Raw genomic sequence first — 25,711 nt, 5'->3', positions numbered from 1 at the left:
CTTTATCTACAAACAAGTAGGGTATTATATTGCAAGTAGGGCTGTCATGCTTATGAAATTTAGGTGATTAATTGTCAAATAAATAATTGTGATTTAATGGCAATTATAGAGATTAAATAATTTTAGCAATTACTTGTTTATTATAAGCTATAACTATTAACACACTCTCATACATTTAAATAATTATAATAAAGTTATTCATTCAGATAAAAAAAAAATACTGTTATCTTTCAGAAATAAGGACATTCTGTAAATATTAAACCATCATAATACAATGACCATGCAAACTTAATTGCAGTTAAGCAAAAAAACAAAAAAAAAAAAACAGTTATATCAAATAATTGTGATCATAAAACTGCTTTGTAATGTCTAGTTTGTCTGTAGGGGTACATAGTGTTTTAATTTCAATCATTAAGCAAACAAAAGTCTAAAAATGATTTTTGCTGCTTAAGAAATGAATTACAGCATGATGATATGCAAACATTTGAGTGTAAAGTTCATCAGAATATTGACCATATTCTTCACGTACCAGCAGGTGCCGACATTGGAATCTATTTGCTTGAGACTTTTTTTAAAGAATGAGTTTTTAGATCCTAAAAACAGTGTTATGCTGCTTAGGCATGGGACGATAACAGTTTTCAAGGTATACCACGGTTTGGAAAAGTCAAGGTTTTAAAACTGCCAAAATGTTCTGCTGTATATGTCCGTTCCGACGGTATATGTAAGTTTTTTTTTTTATGTTTTGCTTGAAGTTTTTTAGGACAACAGTATCTCCAGCAGAAAAGATCTCCAAATATGGCGTTTTAAATTGTAAAGAAATCTGTGTTTATGAAACAACTGAGGACAGCAGAAGTCAATGATTCATTTGAATGATTTAGCCTGACATGTTTACTGCTCCAAAATATTTTCAAAGTTTCTCAAAAGAAAATATATTGTGTTCGAAGGGGAAAAGTGTTTGTTTTTTTTCCCAGACATTTAAAAAGAATATATTTTAGAGCAGTAATCACAGTGCTGTGAAACCGTGATATTTTTATCCAAGGTTATCATACGTCAGAATCTTATACTGCCCATACCTAATGCTGCTTGATGTTGCAAAGCCATATTTCCTAATTTTACTATTTTTCTTTGTATGTATAGTCATAAACACACATGTTTGTAGAGCAAGTAGTGTGACTGTTTTCTGCCATTTATTATTCCTGGTCATTTCTTCAATAGGCAACTGAAGTTCTAAAACAAAAGCATATGAGATCAGGTCACTATGACATGATTGACAATTGTCTCTGTTTGTCATTGTGCTCTGGTTATCCTGAGAGCTGATGCTGAGTATTCTTAGGGCTGTTTACACTTGAAATGTTTAACCCTGGGTCATTCTAACACTGGATAAACAAAATCCTGGGTTATCTGTAATCACGTTCCACACTGCTCAGGCTACACCTGGGATTAAAAAATAATCCTGGGTGTTCATTAACAGATGGTTCACATTGGCAAACCTAGGGTTAACATTATTTGTATATTTACGTTGTCACTGTCCCTCATTGGACAAACAGCAGGTCACCTTTTTTGATGGCATTTCTGCATCTTGTCGCGTATATAAAATGTCACCAAGTAGGTCTTCAGCTTAGCCTCAGAACATGCACAAAGGCAAAAAACAAAGACAAAAGTACAAATGAATGAAAACAATTAGCAAAGTATGTCATCTTGCCATCTCCTCTTCACTCCAGTTTACAGCAAACGTGGCATTAAAGGGCCATGAAGCCCCCCTCTTTCGATTTAAGTCTAAAAAATGCATCACAATGGGTGTGGAGCAATTTGGACAACATCGATTTTGATCACGTCCCAAAAATGATTTTAACCCCGGAAGCTGACACATGCCAACAGTTTGGAAAAAGCTTCTGTCATGCAGGAAACCTTGCAGTGCACAAAATAATTCACACTGGAGAGAAGCCTTACTCCTGCCATCAGTGTGGAAAGAGTTTTAAGCAAAATAGAGCACCCTTGAAGTCCACATGAGAACACACACTGGAGAGAGAATGTTCACTTGCATAACGTGTGGTAAAAGTTTTCCTCAAAAACAAAACCTTGACACCCACATGAGGATTCACACTGGAGAGAAACCTTACAGATGCACAGAGTGTGGTAAAAGTTTCACAGGTAAAAGCACACTCAATAACCACATGAGAACTCACACCGGAGAGAAGCCGTTTCCATGTGCTCAGTGTGGAAAGAGCTTCACAAGTAAAGCTGGCTTATTCAAATTTCCTTTGAAAATACAACAAACCAATGCAAATACTGTGCAATACAACTTAAAATCAGTTTGCCTACTTTTCTCATAAGAACATCTACTCAAACATTCATTCATTCATTTTCTGCCGCTTTTCTGGGGCCGGGTCGCGGGGGCAGCAATCTTAGGAGAGAACCCCAGACTTCCCTCTCCCCAGACACTTCCTCCAGCTCCTCCGGGGGGATCCCGAGGCGTTCCCAGGCCAGCCGAGAGACATAGTCCCTCCAGCGTGTCCTGGCTCTTCCCCGAGGCCTCCTTCCGGTGGGACATGCCTGGAACACCTCCCTAGGTGGGCATCCAGGAGGCATCCGAAACAGATGCCCGAGCCACCTCAGCTGACTTCTCTCGATGTGGAGGAGCAGCAGCTCTACTCCGAGCTCCTCCCGGGTGTCAGAGCTCCTCACACTATCCATAAGAGTGCACCCTGCTACCCTTCGAAGGAAACTCCTTTCGCCCTCTACTCAAACAAGAGCTATTAATATTGACCCCAGTTTTAAATGCTTAAAACTTACAAAATATGTTGTTAATACCCCTGAGAACCCGAAAGCTTGTTTTAACATCTGGAAGTGATAGTTCAGCCAAAAATGAAAATTTACTCACCCTCAAGTTTTAGTGGTTCTTTTGTCTGTTGAACATAAAAGAAGATATTTGGAAAACATGTAACCATTGATTTCCATAGTAGGAAAACCAAATACCATGGAAGTCAATGGTTACAGGTTTCTAGCTTTTTTCAAAATACCTTTGTTTGTGTTCAACAGAAGGATAAAACTCAAACAGGTTTGGAACAAGTGAAGGATGAGTAAAAGATGACAGAATTAAATTTTTTTTGTGTGTGAACTATCCTTTTAAGCACATGAACATATTGTACAACATAATGTAAACCTACATAAGTGAAAATGTTCATATGACTTCACAGAATTAATTTTTTACTGTTGTAAATAAAAGTATGTGTACTGAAAAAAACTGTCATTTTGGGCCTTTTTAACAATAAAATGAGAAACAAATTAGGGCTGCAACAACGAATCGTTTAAAAATCGTTAACTAAAGCGTTGACAACGAATTTCGTAATTAAATTGTGTCGCGCAACACGGAGACGTTTGATTATTAAACATAAATTAAAGACAGTAAAAGCTTCACCAAGAACCTTGCCTGGTCATGAGTTGATGGGAAAACCATTTCCTCTGGAGGGAGCATCCGGCAAAGATCTTATCAAAGTGAAATTAAGACCACTTTACCAATCACACAGAGACAATTAAAATTACACCAAACATGAATATAGAGCCAGAAGATACACCATATTAACAACTTAAGACATTCTGTGTGGAATGTGAGTGAGCCGCTCTGGTGAAAAAGGTAAAGTCCAGGGCAAAGAGGGGGGTTCAGAATGCATGATCAAGACAACCTGAACAACTGGTTTCCTAGCTGATCTTCCCAGATTAAAAAGTTTATTGTTTTAGTACCTGACCATTCTCGTGTTCTTGTCTTATGTGAAGTTCCATAACAGTTTGCAGGGTTTAATATAATGGAGAGATATAGCCATCCTTACAAAGGCAGAGAAATCTGTGCGGCCCTAGTCATGTGTGGGAGCATTTCACACAAAAAAAACAAAACAAATAAAAGTGTGTTAACGGCCAAATATGCAAACGTGATGATGGGAGCACCACAGCAATGATCCAGCACCTGAAACGCAAACATGTTGGAGTCTTTGAGCTGTAATTAATATTGCTATCTGGGTATACTTATATATTTTTAATTATGCAAAGAAATAACACTTTTTTCACAGAAGATACATTATGAATTAGAAAGTTATGATACAAAACTTAAATGACAGCACATTATGTAAGTTTATCAGACTCGTCAAGCAAGAGTCTTCTATGCAATAATTATTAGAGTTCACATACATATCAAATTCTCTGGATGCCAAATGTAGAAAGAAAAATCTAATTAATACATTTATAGTAAGAATGCTCTAGTTTCAAAGTGTAACTAAAAATACAATTTTACAGGATACAAAGGCATTGTATCCTGGATAAAAGCATTTTTAGGAGAACTGGAAAAGTCAACGTAAAACACTTGATATTAAGTACACTCCCAAAGCAAATGACTTTATATTTCTTCAGACTGAATACAAAAAGAGCATTTAGGAAAAGAATATAGGATTGAGCATGTTTGTGATTTAGTGGAGAGCAGTTATGAGTAGAGACTTCACCAACTTTATTATATAAGAGGAATTAATGTAAAACTCCACCATTCTGTCACTTAAATATATATACTCACGAAAACAGGTAAAGGAATCTGAGATCTATTATTAATTGAGCGAATATCTTTGTTTGACATGTACTGAGAAGATTTGCGCAGTCAAATATAAAATAATGTATATTTATTTTTTAGGGCCAGGCTTGACTGAAGGTATTGTACAATCAGGCATTGCACAGAAACAATGTTATATTCCTCTGAAGGGAAGACAAATTAATCTTCTGTCCACAAATGTTTCCCTCTGTTGTCAAGAGACTGATTGAGAAACAGGCAGCCAATCAGCTTTTGCCGAGCGCCTACATGCAGCCAATCAGCTTTCGCGGATCAGCGTGCAGACAAAAATCCCGCCCTTGTCGCTCAGTCTGTCAGGCAGAGAGTGAAGAAGAGTGCAGAGCTTTGCTGTTTGTTTAATTCCTTTAATTTCACTTACGTTACGGATGTTGTGCGTATATTCAAAGTAAGTGTATTATATCTGACCTTTGTAGCGTTTGCAGATTTGCTGCAATTATCTTTCGGGTCGAACTGCTTTAACATATGTGCTCAATGCTAATATACTCTTGTTTTTAGCTCGATGCTACGCTGTAAACACTTCTGTAATGCCTTACTCGCATAGAGGTAAAGTCGGTTTTATATTCATTTTATATTTACGTTCATTTAGAAGTCTCTATATTGTTTACTATGTTACTTTGAATATTCTATCGAAATTAGCATGCAAGTGTGACTTGAAAACAACATTAACACTGTTTATTTGACTGTGTGCAATGTTGTACTTTGATAGTTATTAGTAATATGATTTCTCTATTTAGAGTTTGCAAATATTACCTTTATGAAACTATATTATTAGGGAGAATATCTGAATATCTCAATTTAAAGCCAACTTTACCTTTATGATGTAGAATCAGCCACTCAAGACTTGCACACATTTATTGAACAGGGGAGAAAAACCTATGTGTAAATTGTGTGAGAATTTTTTGATGTTAAAACATATTTTAATAGAATGTATATTTTAAGTGATATTAGAGAATGTTTTTATTCAGGAAATATTTTAAGGCAAATGTTTAAAAATGTGTTTTCTGGAGGAATTTTTATCATTGATCAGACTGAAAGAGCTTATAAGACTTTATCAGTGTTGTTGTAGTTTGTGTGTTTTAAAAGAAACAATTAATGATGTTTCAGAAAGAGTTATGATTGTCAATTATATATTGAATATTTAATACAAGTGTTGCCATGAATATAGCCAGTGCTGCTGATATAACATTAAAATATAAATATATGCAAACAGCATGTAATTAGAATTATTGTCTCCTCCAGTGAAGCTCCTCCTCCACCAGTGAAGCTCCTCCTCCTCCTCCAGTTCAGCTGTAAACCCTGGAACATTCCCATCAGGCTCCAGTGAAGAGTTTATTGAAGGACAGCGAGAACATGAGTAATCCAGAACCCTGCAAAATTAAACATGAAGACTCTGAACAACAAATAGGTTGGTGTTTATTCCTGATCAGGGGCGGCCCAGGGGGTTATTGGGTTTCTGGGGCTTCAGCCCTGAATGGTTGTTGCAAAGCCATGAAACGTTTTGGTTTAAGTTTTGTCAAAACGTAGTTTTTTAACACATTATGCAGAAATATTTAAACCGGTTCATTATTGCTTTCCCACAGGATCAATAAAGCAATATCAGCTGGGCTTTCTCTACCTCTTTTCTTTAAGAGTTTTTTTTATTTTTTATCAGAGGCAGCCCCACAGCAGAAAGTGCTTTCTGTCTCTCCTTTCTAATAGCGAGTTTACACACACACACACTGTGATTTTTGAGTGATTCATTCAGGTGTATTTATGTGAAAGTAAAGTCTGACAACAATAAATATTCTCATCAGGAATAAAACCACCTGTTTTTATACCCGTGCTGACTCTGCCGAGCTGTAGCTATAAAGTTAGGTCTGCTACTGTTATTTTATACTGGGTAGGCTGTCTCATTGATTTTATTATAACAATAATTTGCTGAAAAATTATGCCTTAAATGAGCAGGATTTTAAGGGTAATTTAGTCCAAACTATAAAAAAACACAACCTGTAATAAAACTGGACTGGGAATAGATACTAATACTACTTCAATAATAATCTAAACATTTGTTTAGAGATGGACTGCAAGATGTGCTCAAAAGAGTGGCTACATGTGGTGAAGAACGATGTCAAAGCTAAGTGTAATTATTATAGTAAACTAATAATTTATAAAACAGTATTGCGACCAACATGACAAAGCATCTGCGTTTGGTTCAAATACTTCACGAATATCGAAATAAAAGAATGGCATGTTAGGTTGGCATGTGCTTCCCTCGGTGTAACTAACAACAGCAGAATTCTCCTGAGCTCATTAATCCACTCATGACAGCCACTTTGTGATGGCTTTTAAAGTGGTTAATGAAGTTGCAATATAGACTCAGTACAATATAGACTATAGTTGCAGTACAATCCACTTATTAAAATATGGCTTGGTGTTTATACTGTAAAATCGTGACTATATTAATTATTGATCGTGGGCCACAAATATCGTTATCGTGATAATAATACGATTAATGGTGCCGCCCAGTGTTGCCAACTATTTCCAATGAAAAGTAGCTAGTTGTTGCCAGATGATGTCACGCATTAATTTGCATATCAGTGACGTCATCATGTAGCATCTGACAAGCGTAAGCCGGATATGTCTCTAGTCTCTGTGGTGCCATGTATTAGCTCTGTGCAATTAATCGAAAATGCGATTTCGATTTTGGCTTCTAACGATTATGAAAAAGCATTAATCGAGATAAACGATTATTGCATCATATACCGCCCCCTCTCCAGTTCTACACATTTGTTGCTCTGCAAAGCTCAGTTCCACGTGAACATTACTGAAAGCATGTACTGTAATGTAACATTTGCGGCACGGGATGCGCATCATTCATTGATGAACATTCAAATCATTCATGTTTAAAAGCACGAATGAGACCGGATGCTTCTGTGTGTGTGTGTGTGTGTGCGTGCGTGCGCGCTCAGCCTCGAAGACAAGTAGAGCACACACATCTAACGTCATCTTAATGCGAGAGCTTTAATGGTCATATACATGCACATTTGTGTCAGAGCGTGGTGTTTAGTGATTATTCATATTAACCCTCATTTGTGTAATAAACAAACATGTTGAGAATCAAAATACATGTGAAAGTGAAACCATGTCAGAGCCGCTCTATTCTTAAAGTGACAGCGCACTGTTTTTATTATGAATCAAACAACAAATGGAGAAAATCCCTCACTGCTCTTGACTGAAGGACTTTTGTAGCTGAAGTTTTTTTTTCTTACAGTGAAGATGCTTAAAGCACAGTTTGTTTCATATTTTTATTCTATTATATTTATTTTCCTTTCCTTATTTACAGGAAGGAAAATAACTGTGCATATATACAGTTAAAGTCAGAATTATTAGCCCTCCTGAATTATTAGCGGCCCTTTATATTTTCTTAGAATTTTTGTTTAATGCAAAGATTTATTTTCAACCTATTTTTAAACAACAGATTTAATAACTCTTTTCTAATAACTGATTTCTTTTATCTTTGCTATGATGAAAAATATCTAGTAAAATATAATGTACTTAACAAGATACTAGTATTCAGCTTTAAGTGACATTCAAGGGCTTAATTAAGGTAATTAGGCAAGTCATTGTATAACAGTAGTTTCTTCTCAGACAATCAAAAATATATATTGCTTAAAGGGGCTAATAATATTGACCTTAAAATGGGTCTCAAAATATTAAAAACTCCTTTCATTCTAGCCAAAATAAAACAAATAAGCCTTTCTCCCGAAGAAAAAATATTATAGGAAATACTGAAAAATTCCTCTGTTAAACATCATTTGGGATATATATATATATATATATATATATATATATATATATATATATATATATATATATATATATATATATATAAATAAATATAAATTCACATGAGGGCCAATAATTTTGACTTGAACTGATAATCGTTTAGAATAATCGTGATTACGATTTTTCCCATGATCGAGCAGCCCTACCATGTATTATATTAAATTAAAACATTACATGCAGATGCACAGTAAATAGGTTCTTATTAACATATTACTTTGCGTGATGACATCACAGCATAATTGCAACTCAAAACTACATCTTTATGTAGTATACAAAAAAATGTATGTTTTCTCAAATTCACTGGCCACGTCAGCAAAAACTTTATTTGAAATATGTCCATTTAGATTTGTATGAAAAATATAGTTGACTATTTGTAAAAGTAATACAAACACTTTTTGATAAGAATTGTTACTTTCTTTTTAACAACCACAGCTTGTGTTACTTACTCTTTTTAACTTGTGAAATTAACACGTTTGAGAAAGTGACAACAATCATAGCACTATTGGAATGTATTGCTTATATAATGTATTATATTAGTAAATTAACAGTTATGAAAAACAATCTGAGCAATTTACTCTACTGAGTGAAGCCTGCAGACACTGCTCTTTTTAGTCACTTTTTAAAAATTGCTAAAAGTAGCCAGATGAATGTTAAAAATTGCTAAATTTGTTGCTTGGTGCTTTTTGAAAAAAAAAAAAGTTTTTAGGGTAGTATGAAAAGTTGCTAAATCTAACAACAAAATTGCTAAGTTGGCAACACCGATTGTTGGTGTTTTCCCTGTTGGGAAGAGGTAAAATATGTCATTTTTACTGTTGATCATCAGGCTACATTAACCCTTTAGATAGGCCTTTTCAAAAAAGCTTCTGTCTTTTACATGGAGTTCAGTGGAGTAAAACAGCAGATTATAGTGTACGTGCATAAATACACTTCGTAGGGGGACCAACAGTTTTAACCCAAAAATTACCAGTCTAAGAGATGAAGAAGAGTAGGAGTCAGAGATTCAATTAAAAGAAAGTTTGTAGTTTCATCAGCAGAGGCCAGCTTTAACACTCGCAAAAAGTTTGTAGACCGCTCTATATACAATCTCAGAACAACAACAATTAGACTCTTACATAATTGCCCCTTTCACACATACAGACCTTTCCGGAAAATTGCCGGTAATTTTTCCGGAAAGGTCTGTATGTGTGAACAGGTTCTTTTTGAAAATACCGGTAAATTCGTTCTGGCTATTTTCCGGAAAGAGAAGTTGTAACATTACCGGTAATTTGCCGGAATGCTGCGCTGTGTGAATGCAGAAGGAAGATTGCCGGAAAGAGCGCATGCACGTCTAGAACGTGCTGACGTGAGAAGTCGACTTTAGCCAATCAGAACAGTCAGACGCAATCACGTCCGCGCGGTTTAGGAAAATAAAAGCCTTTGAATATTTTTCCAGACACATTTAGCTGCTAGATGTTAGCCGGATAACGTTTACATGTTCCTTTTTAATGACAACTAATAACTTTCTCTATATGTTTTTATCGAAGTTGTTCACAATACTGATCCATCCACAGAGTTTGTAATGTAGTCAAATGTTTACAAATACAAGCCCAGCCGTTTAGAGGTCATTTTTGGTTAATGATGTCAGAATTTACCGGTATTTTGGAATGGATGTGTGAATTGTCTTTTCCGGAAAAATTCCGTAATGTCCTTGCCTGTGTGAACGGCGCTTTTTTGAATATACCGGTAAAGTCATTCTGGAAATTTTCCAGATATTTACAGGTATTACTGTGTGAAAGGGGCTATTAACTGCGTCATACATATAGGTGTTTAACACCCAGGGGTCGAAGACCGCGTATATGCGTTTTGACAAATCTTCTAAACCTAATGCTAAAATGAACTTAAATTACACTGTCAGTTTTGATCGTACAGATAAGATCAATACATCAATCGCTTCTGTTAAGTGTCTAGTTTTTATTGTGTACACTCACAATGAAAATAAACGTGTGTGCTTTTGCAATATAAAGATAATAAAGAGTGTAGGCTTTCTCTCTTTTCTCTCCGCGAACTGTTTTAGAAATGTGTCAGTGAAGTGCACCGAAATGTTTAGCCGTTACGCTTAAATAGGCCAAGCATTTTTTAAATTAATATTAAAACACATTAATACAAACTAGCCACCTTTTGTTTTGTTTTTTTGTTTCCATATTTTTTTTATCAAATGAAAAATGCAATGAATTGTTTATTTTGGTTTATATTTTATTAGAATTAATATAATTATTAGGCTATGCAACTTCTACATAACATGGGCTCTGATTGCACTTTTACAGATATCCTACAGATAGACTTTTTGGCTCAAAGACATTTATGCCTGTTAATTTCAGTGCTGTATTTTGACAGATTTCGCAAAGGCTTCAACTGTTCTGTCTGCTGGTACCAGCCTCAGTTTTGCGACTTGACTTGTGTGACGTCTGTATCAATGTCTGAAAGACAGCAGCGCGACAGAGATGAGATCAGACCTCAGATTCGATATGTGGCCCAACACCACAGTTACTTTACTGCATTTTTAAAATATTGGCTCATCTAAATTAACTTTTCATTTGATTAAAAGCCGAAATATTGCCAGACAGACGAAGCAACTTTCGGTTTTTGAAGAGCGCGGCTTCAGTGATAAAATATGCACACACACAGGATACACTCTTGTCGGCCTATTCATTATTGATTTTTTTACACATTAAACGCATAATAATCAAGTGCAAAAAAGAACAGCTGAACTTTGGAAAAAGTGATCACTGCGGTTGCCACGATGGTTGCTTCTCTGCAGTTGGCTTATTAACGCGCAGCATTGCTAAATAACTAATTTGAATAAAAAATATGATTTATTATTAAACCTTTTGAGGTGATGGTTGCGTGATTTTTAAAATAAGTGTATGCATTACGTATTCATGGCTATTAATCTGATCTACCCGCGACCCACCCATAGTTAAACATTAAGTAGGTGCGTTAAAGGTGCGTGTATAAATTAGTTGTGTTTCCTCCAGATGCTGCCACCTTTGTCAGGCAAAGTTTGCAGATTGCCTCATTAAAGTTTTCAGGTTCTCTTTTTGCATTTGGTTTGAATCCGAAATATTGCCGAACAGGCGCTTTTGCATTGCGTTTTGACAATAAATAAATAAATGTCACGGTCAGTTCGAGCGCTGGTCCATCTTCCGGGTTGGCCGCGCTTTCATTAGATGACACCGGGGACGTGATGTACATCGCTGCATTGGAGGGCGGATGACATGCTTCGATAAAGATCCGGACCCCCTGCCACCCTCCGGGGTTGTCAGTGTGGTTTCGGATCTGGAATCGGACATGTTAGCCGTGTTATCCTGGGCTGCTTCGGCCGTGGGACTGGAGATGGCTTGTCCCCCAGAACCACGGCCGGACCGCTTAGACAGGTGCTACATGGGGGGCGAAGAAGGCGAAACCTTTTAGACCCCCCGTTCTCTTCTTCCCTGGAGGTACACAGAGAGCTCACGCAGGCATGGAGGGAACCTTTTTCTGCCCAGTCCTTGTGCGCTCCCACTCTCAACTCCCTCGATGATGGAGCGGCCAGCGTGCTATCCCGGACAATCTCTGTCCGCAGAGCTGCTCCACTCAGAGAGATTCGCCCAAAAATCCCTTCCAAATCGTGCAGGTTACGCCCCCGCCACAGGGCGCTGCTAAGTCCGGTAAACGGACCGCGAAGCGTCCCTGGGACGGGCCATTTGGAGAAGAGGGGACCTGCTCTTTCCTAGGTGGGGGGGCTGAGGATTATTACGTCAGTCCACAACGACTCTAAACTCATCACTGCCGGCCCCCGGGCTGGCGGCAACCAAATTTTTAAAAGAGCAGTTTCCTCTCTCTCCGGATGCGCAAACCCGAGTACTGCCAGTCTGGGACGCTCCGCCTTCCAGCTCGCAGCACCAGGACCCTTCGCCTCAGGCTCTCAGAGTGCAGCAGAACAGACTCCTTTCTCTCACTCTGGCCTCACCGCGGGATCCAGGGAGGGGGGTAAGAGAAATTCTCTTATTTTCAGCTCTTCCTCGGGACGCATCGCTTCCCGGGATGAGCACTCCCATCCCGAGCTGCCCCTCCGCTGGCACGTCAGCGATCGCTCTGATGGTGCCATTAGTGCGCAATCTGCCAGCCTGGTTAGCGCTGCCCAACGCGTTGCGGTGGCTCATACGGACGGTCAGACTCGGCTATGCGATTCAGTTCGCTATTCGCCCTCCCGAGTTCACGGGTGTCCTTTTCACGAGGGTTATCCCCGAGAGCACCCCTGTCTTGCGAGAGGAGATTGCTGTCTTCCTGGCGAAGGATGCAATCGAGCAGGTCCCTCCAGCCGAGATGGAGTCCGGGTTTTACAGCCCGTATTTCATCGTGCCTAAAAAAAGTGGGGGGTTAAGACCAATCCTGTATCTTACACTAAATGACTTTCAGAATGCTTACGCAGAAACGCTTTCTTCAGAGCGTCCGTCCACAGGATTGGTCTGCAGCCATAGACCTGAAGGACGCATATTTTCATGTCTCTATTCTTCCACGCCACCGCCCCTTTCTCTGGTTGCATTCGAAAGACAAAGTCCTCCCCTCCCCAAAGTCCAAGCTCGCGGAGGGTGCTCTAGCGCCACTGCGGCTTGCGGGCATCCGCACACTCAACTGGATTTCAGGTCAACCGAGAGAAGAGCAAACTTTGCCTTGTGCAGAGGATCCCTTACCTCGAGCTGGATTCGATTGCTATGGTTGCGCGCCTCTCCGAGGAGCGCGCCAGGCTAATGCATTCCTGTGTAAACGAGCTCCACAGGAAGAAAGTGGTCCCACTGAAATGTTTTCAGAGGCTCCTGGGGCAGATGGCATCCGCGGTCATGCCGCTCGGCTTGCTTCATATGAGACCACTTCAGCGTTGGCTTCGCCGTGTGAAACGAGCATGCAGCCGCGGGTTCGTGGTCCGGACCCCACCTGCATTGGCATATCAACTGTCTGGAGCTGTTGGCAGTATATCTGGCTCTCCGCCGCTTTTTTCTGGTGCTGGAGCAAAAACACTTGCTGGTCAGGACGCACAGCATGGCGACAGTGGCTTATATGAACCGTATGGGGGGGTATACGCTCTCGCCTCATGTCTCAGCTCGCTCGCCGTCTGCTCCTTTGGAGTCATACGCGACTGAAATCACTGCGTGTCATTCACATTCCGGGCGAGCTCAATCGTGCAGCTGATGCGCTCTCACGGCAGCTAGTGTCCCAAGGAGAGTGGAGACTCCACCCCGATTCGGTCCAGCTGATATGGGCGCGCTTCGGGGAAGCCCAGATCAATCTGTTTGCTTCCACTGAGATCGCACATTGCCAGCTGTTTTATTCCCTCACCGAGGCCCCCCTCGGCACGGATGCACTGGCTCACAGCTGGCCATCGGGCACGCGCAAATATGTGTTTCCTCTAGTGAGCCTAATTGCACAAACTTTGTGCAAAGTCAGGGAGGACGAGGAGCAGGTCTTGTTTTTTGCGCCCCTCTGGGGGCGCAAAAAACTCACACTCCTCGCAGCGGGCCCTCCTTGGCGTATTCCCCTAAAGGAGGACCTCCTCTCTCAGGGACGGGGCACCATCTGGCACCCACGCCCAGATCTCTGGAACCTCCACGTGTGGTCCATAGACGGAGCATGGAGGACTTAAGTGAATTACCGCCCACAGTACTTAACACCATCACTCAGGTTAGTCTATTCTCTGAGTAGTGCGCTTCTCGCAGAGAAGACCCCCGAACTTGCCAGATTAGTATTGTGTTATCCTTCCTTCAGGACAAGCTGGAGCATAGGCTGTCACCCTCCACGCTGAAGGTTTACGTGGCTGCGATCTCCGCTCATGACGCGGTGGATGGCAACACGCTCGGTAAGCATGATCTAATCATCCGATTCCTCAGAGGCGCGCGGCAATTAAATCCATGCCCCCTCTCATGCCCTCTTGGGATCTCTTTATAGTCCTGGTGGGTCTGCAAAGAGATCTGTTTGAGCCACTCGATTCTGTATCACTTAAAACTCTGTCATTAAAGACAGCTCTGCTGATTGCATTGGCGTCATTCAAGAGAGTTGGGGATCTGGAGGCATTTTTGGTCAGCGAATTGTGCCTTGAATTCGGGCCAGGTTACTCTCACGTTGTCCTGAGACCCGAACTGGCTATGTGCCCAAGGTTCCTACCACCCCATTTAGAGATCAGGTAGTGAACCTACAAGCACTGCCTGCGGAGGAGGCAGGCCCAAGCCCACTCACTGCTTTGTTCCATTTGCGCTTTGCGCCTTTACGTGGAACGAACGCAAAATGTAAGATCATGTGAACAGCTCTTTATCTGTTACGGTGGTTGGCAGAAGGGAAGTGCCGTATCAAAACCGAGGTTGGCCCACTGGTTAGTTGGTGCCATTGCCCTCGCTCATCAGTGCCAGGGCGTGCCGCGCCCCCCTAACGTGAGAGCGCACTCTACTAGAGGTGTCGCTTCCTCATGGGCGTTAGCACGCGGCGCCTCTCTCACAGATATCTGCAGAGCTGCGGGTTGGGCGACACCTAACACATTCGCGAGGTCCTTTAACCTTCGAGTGGAGCCAGTTTTCTCCCGGTTATTGGGGGATAATTAAGCTCAGTGTCACAAACGCCTGCTTTGCCAGGCTCCCTAACCCAGAGATGCATGCGCTTTTCCTACTTTTCTAGTAAGTTCCCCTTCCCAGGCGAACCCTAGAGAACTCCTCCGAGGCCCCCAGCATCGACTCAGCGGAGGAGTCGAGTGCATGGCTCAGTGTGCGGTTGGTATGCCCATTTGGTCTACACGCATATTGAGGATCGATGCCAGCTATGTGCATCCCCATTTGGTGATGCCACATGCATTATTTCCATGGTGTGTTCCCCCTTATTAGGCGGTCCCGTGTCTTCCCTAAACCGCTAACTAGCTTATCATATGTAGCCCTCCCCCTCATTAGAGATGTCTCCTTACCATCAGGTCTCCCCTTCTAGGGTAGCAGGTGGTCTCCGCTGCGTCCTCCCCCTTCGGGGACTGGCATGCTTTCCAAACGTACTATCCTATTTCCAAAATTCCTAGTCTATATTAGCTAGGTAAAAGCACACTTACGACCCCTGATTTAAAACTTTTATTCCCATGTAATGGTAATATGTTGGGCCTAGGGGACGTTGGAAGGTTGCACTCTTGGTGATGTCAGTGCGCTCACGCTTTGGCTTGGCAAACTACACATCAGAAGCACGACGGGCTTAGCTGCTGTGGCGCTTTCCCAAAGTCTGTTTATACAGACACACGTAGAAGTTCCCTTATGAAGGGGAACGTCCTGGTTACGTACGTAACCCACGTTCTCCGAGTAGGGAACGGAGACGCGTCTCCACTGCCACAGCACCTGAGTCTCCAGCTGGGAGCTGAGCGATGGGCTCTTCAGCAGGCAAATTCTGATGAGCTGGCTCCTGCAGCTGACTGATATGGCCCTAATTGGCTCATCCGTTTCTGCTGTGGAGCTAAGCTCCGCCAATTCAATTGGCATTTCATGGGCATGTTTTCTTATCTTCAGAAGTGATTGGTCGTCTAAAGCACTTCCAAAGTCTGTTTATACAGACACACGTCAATTAAGGGAATGTTGGTTACGTACATAACCAGGACGTTCCCTGTCTGCTTTACAAATTATAGAAAAACATTTTGTTGTAATTATTAATATATATGAATAAAAATAGGGCATTTACAGCTTTTCAAATCTGTGTCTTATCCATATGACCAAAATGACTTTTATGATCAATTATGTAAGAAACTCTGAAAACTGGATTGACACAGTTTTAATCGACTGAGGTGTTTATGTTCCTCTGTATTGAGTTTCTTTGCTGGTGTTTTGTTTTTTCTGAACAATTCCTTAATGTATAAGTGGTTCAAACTTGCTCATTTTGAGGCAGAAACCGGCGGACATGCAACAACTTTAACCATAAGGTAAACAACAGCAACAGTCTCCATCTAGAGCTCCTTGTAAACAGTCGACACTTGTAAACGCTCCAACAGACTCTCAGTCCCGCCCACACTCGTCACCGCTTTCAAGCCGACCAATCACAGAGCTTGCGCTACGCATCGTTGCGACGTGTAGTTACATTTTTTTTGAGAGCTGCACGTCAGCAATGCCACTCCAAGGGCTATGCGTTCACACGTAGGCTGTGCTGTAGCGCATGCGTGCACTTGACGCAGAAGTATAAATCAGCCTTTATGGACCAAACAAAATATAATCTGGTTTATTTTACATTTAATGTGTATCAAAATTACAATGTGTAGCCAATGTTTCCGTTGTCTTTTTTTTCAGCTTTTGACGAGAGTTTTTAAAACTTAATGAAAACCAATGTTTTTTTTTGTTTTTTTTTTCCAGACCTAATTGAAGAGAATGAAGGGAGTAAAGAGGAGGAACATGTTAAAATTGAAGAAAAAACTCTTTTACAGACTGATGGCATTTTGAAAAGAAGAGAAAAGAATTATTGCACCTGCACTCAGTGTGGAAAGAGTTTTGGAAGAAAAGGCGATCTTAACATTCACATGAGGATACACACTGGAGAGAAACCATTTACATGCACTCAGTGTGGGAAGAGTTTCAACCAATCATCAAACCTTAATCTACACATGAGGATCCACACTGGAGAGAAACCATTCACATGCACCCAGTGTGGGAAGAGTTTCAGCCATTCATCATCCCTTAATCAACACATGAGGGTCCACACTGGAGAGAAACCATTCACATGCACTCAGTGTAGGAAGAGTTTCAGCCAATCATCAAACCTTAATCTACACATGATGATCCACACTGGGGAGAAACCATTCACATGCACTCAGTGTGGGAAGAGTTTCTGCCAATCATCATCCCTTAATCAACACATGAGGATCCACACTGGAGAGAAACCATTCACTTGCACCCAGTGTGGGAAAAGTGTTAAATCCTCATCACATCTTAATCAACACATGAGGATCCACACCGGAGAGAAACCATTCACTTGCACTCAGTGTAGGAAGAGTTTCAGCCAATCATCATCCCTTAATCAACACATGAGGATCCACACTGGAGAGAAACCATTCACATGCACTCAGTGTGGGAAGAGTTTTAACTGCTCATCACACATTAATCGACACACGAGGATCCACACTGGAGAGAAACCATTCACATGCACTCAGTGTGGGAAGAGTTTCAGCCAATCATCATCCTTTAATCTACACATGATGATTCACACTGGAGACAAACCATTCACATGCACTCAGTGTGGGAAGAGTTTTAACTGCTCATCACACATTAATCAACACATGAGGATCCACAGTGGAGAGAAACCATTCACATGCACCCAGTGTGGGAAGAGTTTCAGCCAATCATCACACCTTAATCTACACATGAGGATCCACACTGGAGAGAAACCATTCACATGCACTCAGTGTGGGAAGAGTTTCAGCCAATCATCATCCCTTAATCAACACATGAGGATCCACACTGGAGAGAAACCATTCACATGCACCCAGTGTGGGAAGAGTGTTAAATCCTCATCACACCTTAAACGACACATGAGGATCCACACTGGAGAGAAACCATTTAATTGCACTTAAGCCGCGGTCACACTGGACTTTTCTCCCTATAGACTTCCATTCATGTGGACGTAATTACGTCAAACCGGAAACAAAGTTTGTGCGTCAAGTTTTGCAGTTCACTGCGTTGCAAAGTTCAAGCTTGGTGAACTCTGACCTGCGAAATCGCGTCATTGGACTGTGTGAGACCAATCGTAGATTAAAACATGACCTCCCATTTTCGCAGTGCCTTACAACAGAATTTTGCATGCTCAAACTCTAGTGTGACCGCAGCTTTGGCATGGGATGAGTTTCAGCAACTCATCAGACTCTAATAAACACATGAAGACCCTCACTGGACCATTCACATGCACTCAGTGTGGGAAGAGTTTCAACCGATCAGTAAACCTTAATGAACACATGAAGATCCACAATGGTGTGAAAGAGTATATGTGCTTTGAGTATGAGAAGACTTTTCTTACAGCTCCAAAATTGAAACTGCACCAGACGATTCACACTGGAGAGACCGTACAAGTGTTCACACTGCAACATGTCTGAATAATGTTTGAAAAGGCTGAGTGACGGTATACTGTTTTCCAGCAGTCTTACACTGCAGTAGGTGGGGTTGTAAATGTGTTGCGCTCCTCACATTTACCGTAAACACAATGATGGCGGCTGAGAGAAGAACCGTTTTATAAACATCTGTCAAACAGCACCTCTGTGGCTTAAAATCTCTTTGCAAGTGATTGTACAGGTGCGGATACATTTGTACTCCACTCTCCAGTGTATTCATATAGCTAGTGTTGTTTTGGATCATGTTCTCTGTCAAGCTCCCTGAATAAGAAACAAATCACTGGGAAGACACCACACATCAAAGAAGGTGGAGCTCCAGGACGGTTAGTTTGCAGTATACCAGGGCCTAAAGTTTAGAAAGCCCATTCAATTGTCCTGTGCTGCATCTTTTATTAGTAAAGTTTCTTTACTTTTAGGTTAAAGATTCTTTCTAGTTTACTACGTTTATTAGAACATAAACTGGATGAATATTTTATAATTTAGGCAGAGCGACAGGTATTAAGTTTTACAATATTAATACACTGTGATGATCCCAAGACTCCAGATTGGAGTATGTGGTAAATCCTGATTGGATGCCTGCATTACTCATCAATGGGTATATAAAAGTTGTTGTGCTAGCTACCCCAGGACGCTGTGGCTACTCGGGAGTCCTCATGTCAAGACCTGCCATCTCATTGACTCTTTAACCTTATGGTTTTGTTTTGCATTACTAGTATCATGTAGTTTAAGTGTTGTTGTGATTATATCCTGAGTCCTTTATCTTCATTATTGTCCCTAGACATTTGTTGGTTGCTTTGATTGATTGTTCTATGAGTTACATTTTATAATAAATAATTTGCATTCAGGCTATTTTGTTAGCTCATCTCTATTTTATGTTGCGACTCAAACAAGCGGGTCATAACACTTTGTAAAATGTTTCCGGTTGTATCTGAGATCTTGTCCTTTCAGCCATAGGTGAGAGTAGGAATCTAGATTGAGTGGTAAATTGAGAACATTACCTTTAGTCTCTACTCCTTCACCACAACAGACAATCACATCAACTGCACTGCTACTACTGCTGCTGCTGCACTGATCCATCTTTAAATCTCATATTTGTACTCCATTTGGGGTAATTACTCTCCTCCAAACTTGAGATGGCCACCTTTTTCCAGTCATGCACCATGGTTTCAGACTTTCTTTCCCTGCCATGCCACACTCAGCAGCAAACCATCCCACTGCATGCTGAAGATCCATGTACTATGAAGCCAAAAGGACAACAATATCTGCAAATGGCATAGACAGTCCTAGCCTGCACCTAAAATTCTGTCAGTAAAATTATATTTTTGAGATCAGCCTCAAAAATAACACATTTACAAAATAAAATGAATAAATGGATGGATGGATAACTATTGTAGTGGTGGAAGGGGAAGTAGGATGGCTTGTTCAACCATAAATCAAGATGGAGCTCTCTCAGGAGGGATGGCCCAGTGCGAGAGATGTCTTAGAGTGAAGGCGTAATAATTAAATAAATGCTCAGGAAGCCCCAACCCTTTTTTTATCAACTGGCTGTTGCAATGTACTCCTATGCAACCAAGGGTGCTTATTGTTCCAGAGAAATTAATTGACTAAATTATCTAACTGTTTTATCAAACTGTATTAAATATTGTAAAGAAATATTTACAGGGATATACTGAAGTAGAGAAGTAACTTTAGGAAGGCAATTCATTTTGAGTATGATAGTTTGTTATTTTGAGTACCTCACAGCAGTGGTTCTCAATTCTGGTGCTTGTACAAAATGAGTTGACAACCATCCCAAATTAATTTGAGCTCTTATTACTAGATATTAGAATCACACCTAAGAAACCACAAAAGCAGAGATTTGGCTTATCTTTAACTGCTTAAGATCAATTTGCACCAGATCAGCAAGAGACCTTAAGTTTCCTTTACCGACTGGCCTCGACGAAAGACTGTGTTCCTGATTGGTTGGTGATTCAATTCAATTCACCTTTATTTGTATAGTGCTTATACAATGTAGATTGTGTCAAAGCAGCTTCACATAAAAGGTCATAGTAAATTGGAACAGTGTAGTTCAGTTTGTAGTGTTTAAGTTCAGTTCAGTTTAGCTCAGTTCAGTGTGGTTTAATAATCACTACTGAGAGTCCAAACACTGAAGAGCAAATCCAACGATGCGCAGCTCTACAGATCGTGAACCATGCAAGCCAGTGGCAACAGCGGAGAGGGAAAAAAAACTTCACTAAATGGCGGAAGTGAAGTGGTCTTGGATCGAATTAGTGACTCTGCATAGTCTGAGGGCCTCGGGAAGAGTATCCCCAGGTGGAAATGGAGAATAAAGAAAATAATTAGCGTAGCTGCTGTTCATAGTGTATATAAACAAGATGCAGAACCTGTGTGGAAGCCCCCTAAGTGGTGCACTACGTGTATGCTTTACTGAACAGATAGGTCTTTAATCTAGTTTTGAATTGGGAGAGTGTGTCTGAGCCTCGGATGTTATCAGGAAGGCTATTCCAGAGTTTAGGAGCTATAAATGAGAAGGCTCGACCTCCTTTACTTGACTTAGCTATTCTGGGTACTACCAGAAGCCCTAAGTTTTGAGATCTTAAAGAGCGAGTTGGATTGTAGCGAGACAGAAGATTGGTTAGATAAACAGGAGCTAGATTATTTAAAGCTTTATATGTAAGAAGCAATATTTTTAAATTCAATACGAAACTTAACAGGCAGCCAGTGTAAGGAGGATAAAATTGGGGTGATGTGATCAAATTGTCTAGACCTGGTAAGAACTCTGGCAGCTGCATTTTGTACTAATTGAAGTTTGTTAATAGAGGATGCTGGGCAGCCAGCAAACAGTGCATTACAGTAGTCCAGCCTAGAAGTCATAAAAGCATGGACTAGCTTTTCTGCATCTGAGATGGATAACATACTTCGTAACTTAGCGATATTTCTCAGATGAAAGAAAGCAGTTTTAGTGACATGGGATATATGATTTTTAAAAGTTAAATTGCTGTCTAATATGACACCCAGATCTTTTATAGTAGAGCTAACGCGAACTTTGTATCCCTCTAATTGTAGGTCGAGTTGTGAGATCTGCTGTGTACAGGATTTAGGCCCAATAAGTAATAATTCTGTTTTGTCTTAGTTTAAGAGAAGATAATTGTTGGTCATCCAGTCTTTAACATGTTTAATACACTCAGTTACTGAGCTTCGGTGACATCCTTGAGATTCACTTGCTTGAGTGGAAGTTGTCCTGGGTTACCAGGGTGACAGACTCTGCTGAGAGTTGGTTTGCAGAAGTTTTTTGTGGTTTCGGCGGTTCTTAAACTTTTAAAGGTTGCATGGAAAGTTCTTTGCGACCCAATTACTTGGCAGTGCAGTCTCCGAGAGGGGGCAGAGAGCAGCAGCGAGTATGAGCAACCAAATCCAAAAAGTAAAGTTTTACTGTTGCAGTAGGTTTTTAAGTGATCTGGTTTGGTCCATGACAATGGCACTGTCTGCCAATGAGCAGTTGCCATGGAGGGCAGGCCCACGCCCCATACCATTATGCTCGGGGTAAGTCATTAACAGACTGCTTGGTAATTTCATGTGGTAAAATATCTTGTAAGTTCGTTACTATCTTACATCAAATGTTACAAGACAAATACTGTTTCTGATACTAGTTCTTCATTTACACCAATGTATTGCAAATATCACTAGCTTTTGTTTAGTACCAGACATCATACACTTCAGACACACCCAGAAGGATTCATCTGCTATAAGGGTTAAAAAAAACAATTAATTAACTTGGTTGCAATAAACGCATGTAGTATTCAAAGAAAGCCACTGCCCCAAAGGGACAAATTTAGTGATTTCCTTAATCTCTGGAATTTTTTTGAAGTAGCACACAACTCTTAAATTCACAAATCCAGTTTTTGTTAATTAACAAATTGTCTTCGGAATTCATGAATTGGATTGTGTAAATGAATAGTGCTGTGCATGGATTAATGTTATTTGTTTTTTTTATTTTTGAGACTAAGACAGAATCATTACATTTGAGAATCTTACATTTACATTTAGTTGGGAATGGGAAGACATTCCCCCAGCATGGAACAATCAATGAAAAGGTTTTGGAAAATGATTTATAGCCTGCGCTCGCTCTCAGGTTGGAGGCTCCAGGAGGGTATGTAGACCTTCACCAGTAGGTGGAGGTAAGCGGGTGCAGTGCCAGTGATTTAAACTTGATACGAGCCTCGCGCGGTAACCAATGCAGAGAGATAAAAGAGAGGATTTACATGGGCTCTCATTGAAGATCAGGGGCCTCATGTATCAATGCTGCTTGCACACAAAAAAACTATGCGTACGCCAGATTTCATGCTCACATTAGGATTAACTAACAATGAAATTAACATGAGTGTGCGTTGGTCCACGCCAACTTCATGTCTTGAGTACGTGCATTTCTTGTGTGTGTTTATATTATTTCCATAGGCGACTCCTAGAGGCAATTATTTTAAATTGCACACTACAAAGTATCTTTGAGCAGTGCAATGCCAGCTGTATGGGACGGGATCATCCGCATGTCTAGCAGGTAAATAAGGTTTCCATACCATGCAGTTGACCAGCCAAACATTAAAGTTCAATTTGCAGCGATTGCCGGTTTTCCCAATGTAATCGGAGCGATCAACTGCACGCACATTGCTATAAAGGCACCATCTTGAGATGAATTTGCAAACGTGAATCGCAAACATTTCCATTCAATAAATTTACAAATAATATGTGCTGCTCAAATGCGCCTAACAAATATTGTAGCAAGGTGACCTTGGTCAACCCATGAATAATTCATCCTCACAAACGGCATGGTTGGGATGAGGCTCCAAGGTGTGGTAGGCACTCGGTCATAGTATACATATTTAGGTCACTCGGTTGTAGAGCAGGTGATTGGGCAGCTGAAATGCTAGTGGCATTGCCTTGATAAGAGGGAAGGGGTGCTGCTATATCGCACTAACAAAGTGTTCCTCTAATACATCTCTGTCTCCCACAGACACAGATACTACTCCAGACAGTAAAGTGTCGCCCACAATTGAGGCAACTCTGTCCTCAAAGGGTGTTAGTTCAGCATCCCCTGTTCCTCCGCCTGTTCGGTGCACACTTTGACGGTGCGCCGCTGTTCTCCTCTTAACCTGCACCTTTATATCATACCATTTCTTTTTTAATTCACTCACAGTGCGATGTTCAGACCCCACTGTGTTAACCGCAGCTAAACTCTCCCACTCTATTTTTTTCTTTTGTTATTAATTACGTAGGACAAACACAGTTTTTCTCTGGTCTACCTCTGATAAGGGAACTTAGGCTGTTTGTGGAAATTTTCCCATTCTAATAAGTTGCCAGATGACGCATAGTTGGAGCGAGGGATCCATCTTCCATACATTACAGTACAGTAGTGTCAAATATGTAAACATTGTCTGTAAAAGTGCTAGATGGAACAAAGAAACCATAAATATGGAATAAGGATTAATAAAGATGAAATCTATAGAAAATGACATCATTACTACAGAGGATGACCCAACTGGACTTCAGTTGGGTCATCCTCTATGGTAATGATGTCATTTGATCTATCCTGAAACTTTCATCATCTAAACATGTAATAATGTACATCAGTTTTCATGCAAGAGTAATGCAACAGTTATTTGTCATTTTGAGTGCTTGTATCAGTTGATAATAACATCATGTTAAGTAAATGAATACGTATTTATTTCAAATGTAATGTTTGAGTTTGATGTTTGATGATCAATTTGATGTTTAATTGTATTATATTGAAAAGGTGATCTTAGTTCAATGAACAAAGTATCTTTGACCTGTGTTTTGCAAAAACTTACAATTTTGGCAATAGTTTTGAATTTTGTGTCTAGAGTTTTGAAAATTGATGCAGAGTTCTGAAATTTGTGGCAAAACAATTGTAAAAATGCACTTTAAGACTCAAACATAACACAGAGCTCTCATCATCGATAGCTCTTCTGCTGCCTCAGTCACTGCCTCCCTGTTGCAGCACTTGCAAGCTAGTATATAAAGAAAGGACGTGAATATAAAGTGCATTACTGTTGATAACAGATATAGTCTGTAAGAAATGTCTGTAAAATCTACAGTGAAAACCTGTTAAATGATTAACAGCTCATTTCAGTACAACATACGAAATTAACTGTAACAGATCTAACCTTTGTTTTCGAGAAACTAATCAGAGTGTCTGAAATCTCACCATACACCCTCATTCACTAGTCCCTAAATTAGTCAATTAGTTTAGTCCACTAGACAGAGTGAATGACCACAAATAAGTGAATTGATGAACACCTGCTGTTAACATGCACAATCATTGATGGACACAACCAGAAATAAAACTACAGACACAGCCTCACACCAAACCAACTGAATTAACAGAGGATTAAATAACTCCATTAAATAACAGCATTAGCAGCTTCACTGAATACAGTTTGACTTCAATTCTCTCATATCTGCAAGAATATTTGATAATTAACAGAGGTTTATATTTTTATTGAAAATGTTTGATTTGACCTCACCATCATGGAGATCAGAGGCTGCATTAGTTGAGCTCTTGAACCTTTTCTCTTACTGATATAACTGTGTTTCTGTAACTTGTCAGCTATAGCAAGAAAAGTGATGAAAACGTTAAGGTACTTAGTGCAGAGTTGATTTCATAAGTCACAAAAAAAAATTCAAATTAATTTATGCGATGTTATTTGGGACAGTAATACAGCTTCCAGAAGGGTCAACAAATAATTATGAAGGAATTAATGTTTAGAGTTTTATGCAGAAAACCTTGAAAGCTCATTTAAGACACACAGACATCAAGAATCAGGATATGAACCTCGACCATGGTTGCTTAAAAAAAAAAGCTGCATAATTCAGTCATTCTGCAATGCATGCTGGGTATCAGCATAGTACAAAACTCCCAGCATGCATTGCAGCATGAATAAATTATGCAGCTTTATGCTCTTAACATTTCTTTCTTTGCCTTTATTTTATTTTGTTTTTGGGGTGTAATATTTCAGATTGTTTTGTTTTGGGTTGTTTTTTATTTGATTTTTTTTGTTTGTCACCATTATTGAGATTCAAAATCTAATTGTTGATGTCTGTGTGATTTCAAGTTCTGCCATGGATCAAACGTTCTCATAATGACT

The 25,711-nt window shown here is 40.2% G+C and overlaps 1 protein-coding gene across 1 annotated transcript; it reads left to right on the top strand.

Annotated features, from left to right (window-relative positions):
• The first annotated feature begins 4,897 nt into the window (after positions 1-4,897).
• LOC130222106 (gastrula zinc finger protein XlCGF57.1-like) lies at positions 4,898-19,260 on the top strand. The gene is made up of 3 exons (XM_056454738.1): positions 4,898-4,994; positions 5,849-6,014; positions 16,807-19,260. Exons 2-3 carry the CDS (start codon positions 5,960-5,962, stop codon positions 18,018-18,020), a joined length of 1,269 nt encoding a protein of 422 aa, XP_056310713.1. The 5' UTR covers positions 4,898-4,994; positions 5,849-5,959; the 3' UTR covers positions 18,021-19,260.
• The last annotated feature ends 6,451 nt before the right edge of the window (positions 19,261-25,711 follow it).

This window comes from Danio aesculapii, chromosome 4, assembly GCF_903798145.1.
Source record: "Danio aesculapii chromosome 4, fDanAes4.1, whole genome shotgun sequence".
Classification (NCBI taxonomy): Eukaryota; Metazoa; Chordata; class Actinopteri; order Cypriniformes; family Danionidae; genus Danio; species Danio aesculapii.
Note: the sequence above shows the minus strand (reverse complement) of the source record. Positions and strands in the feature narration are given on the sequence as shown.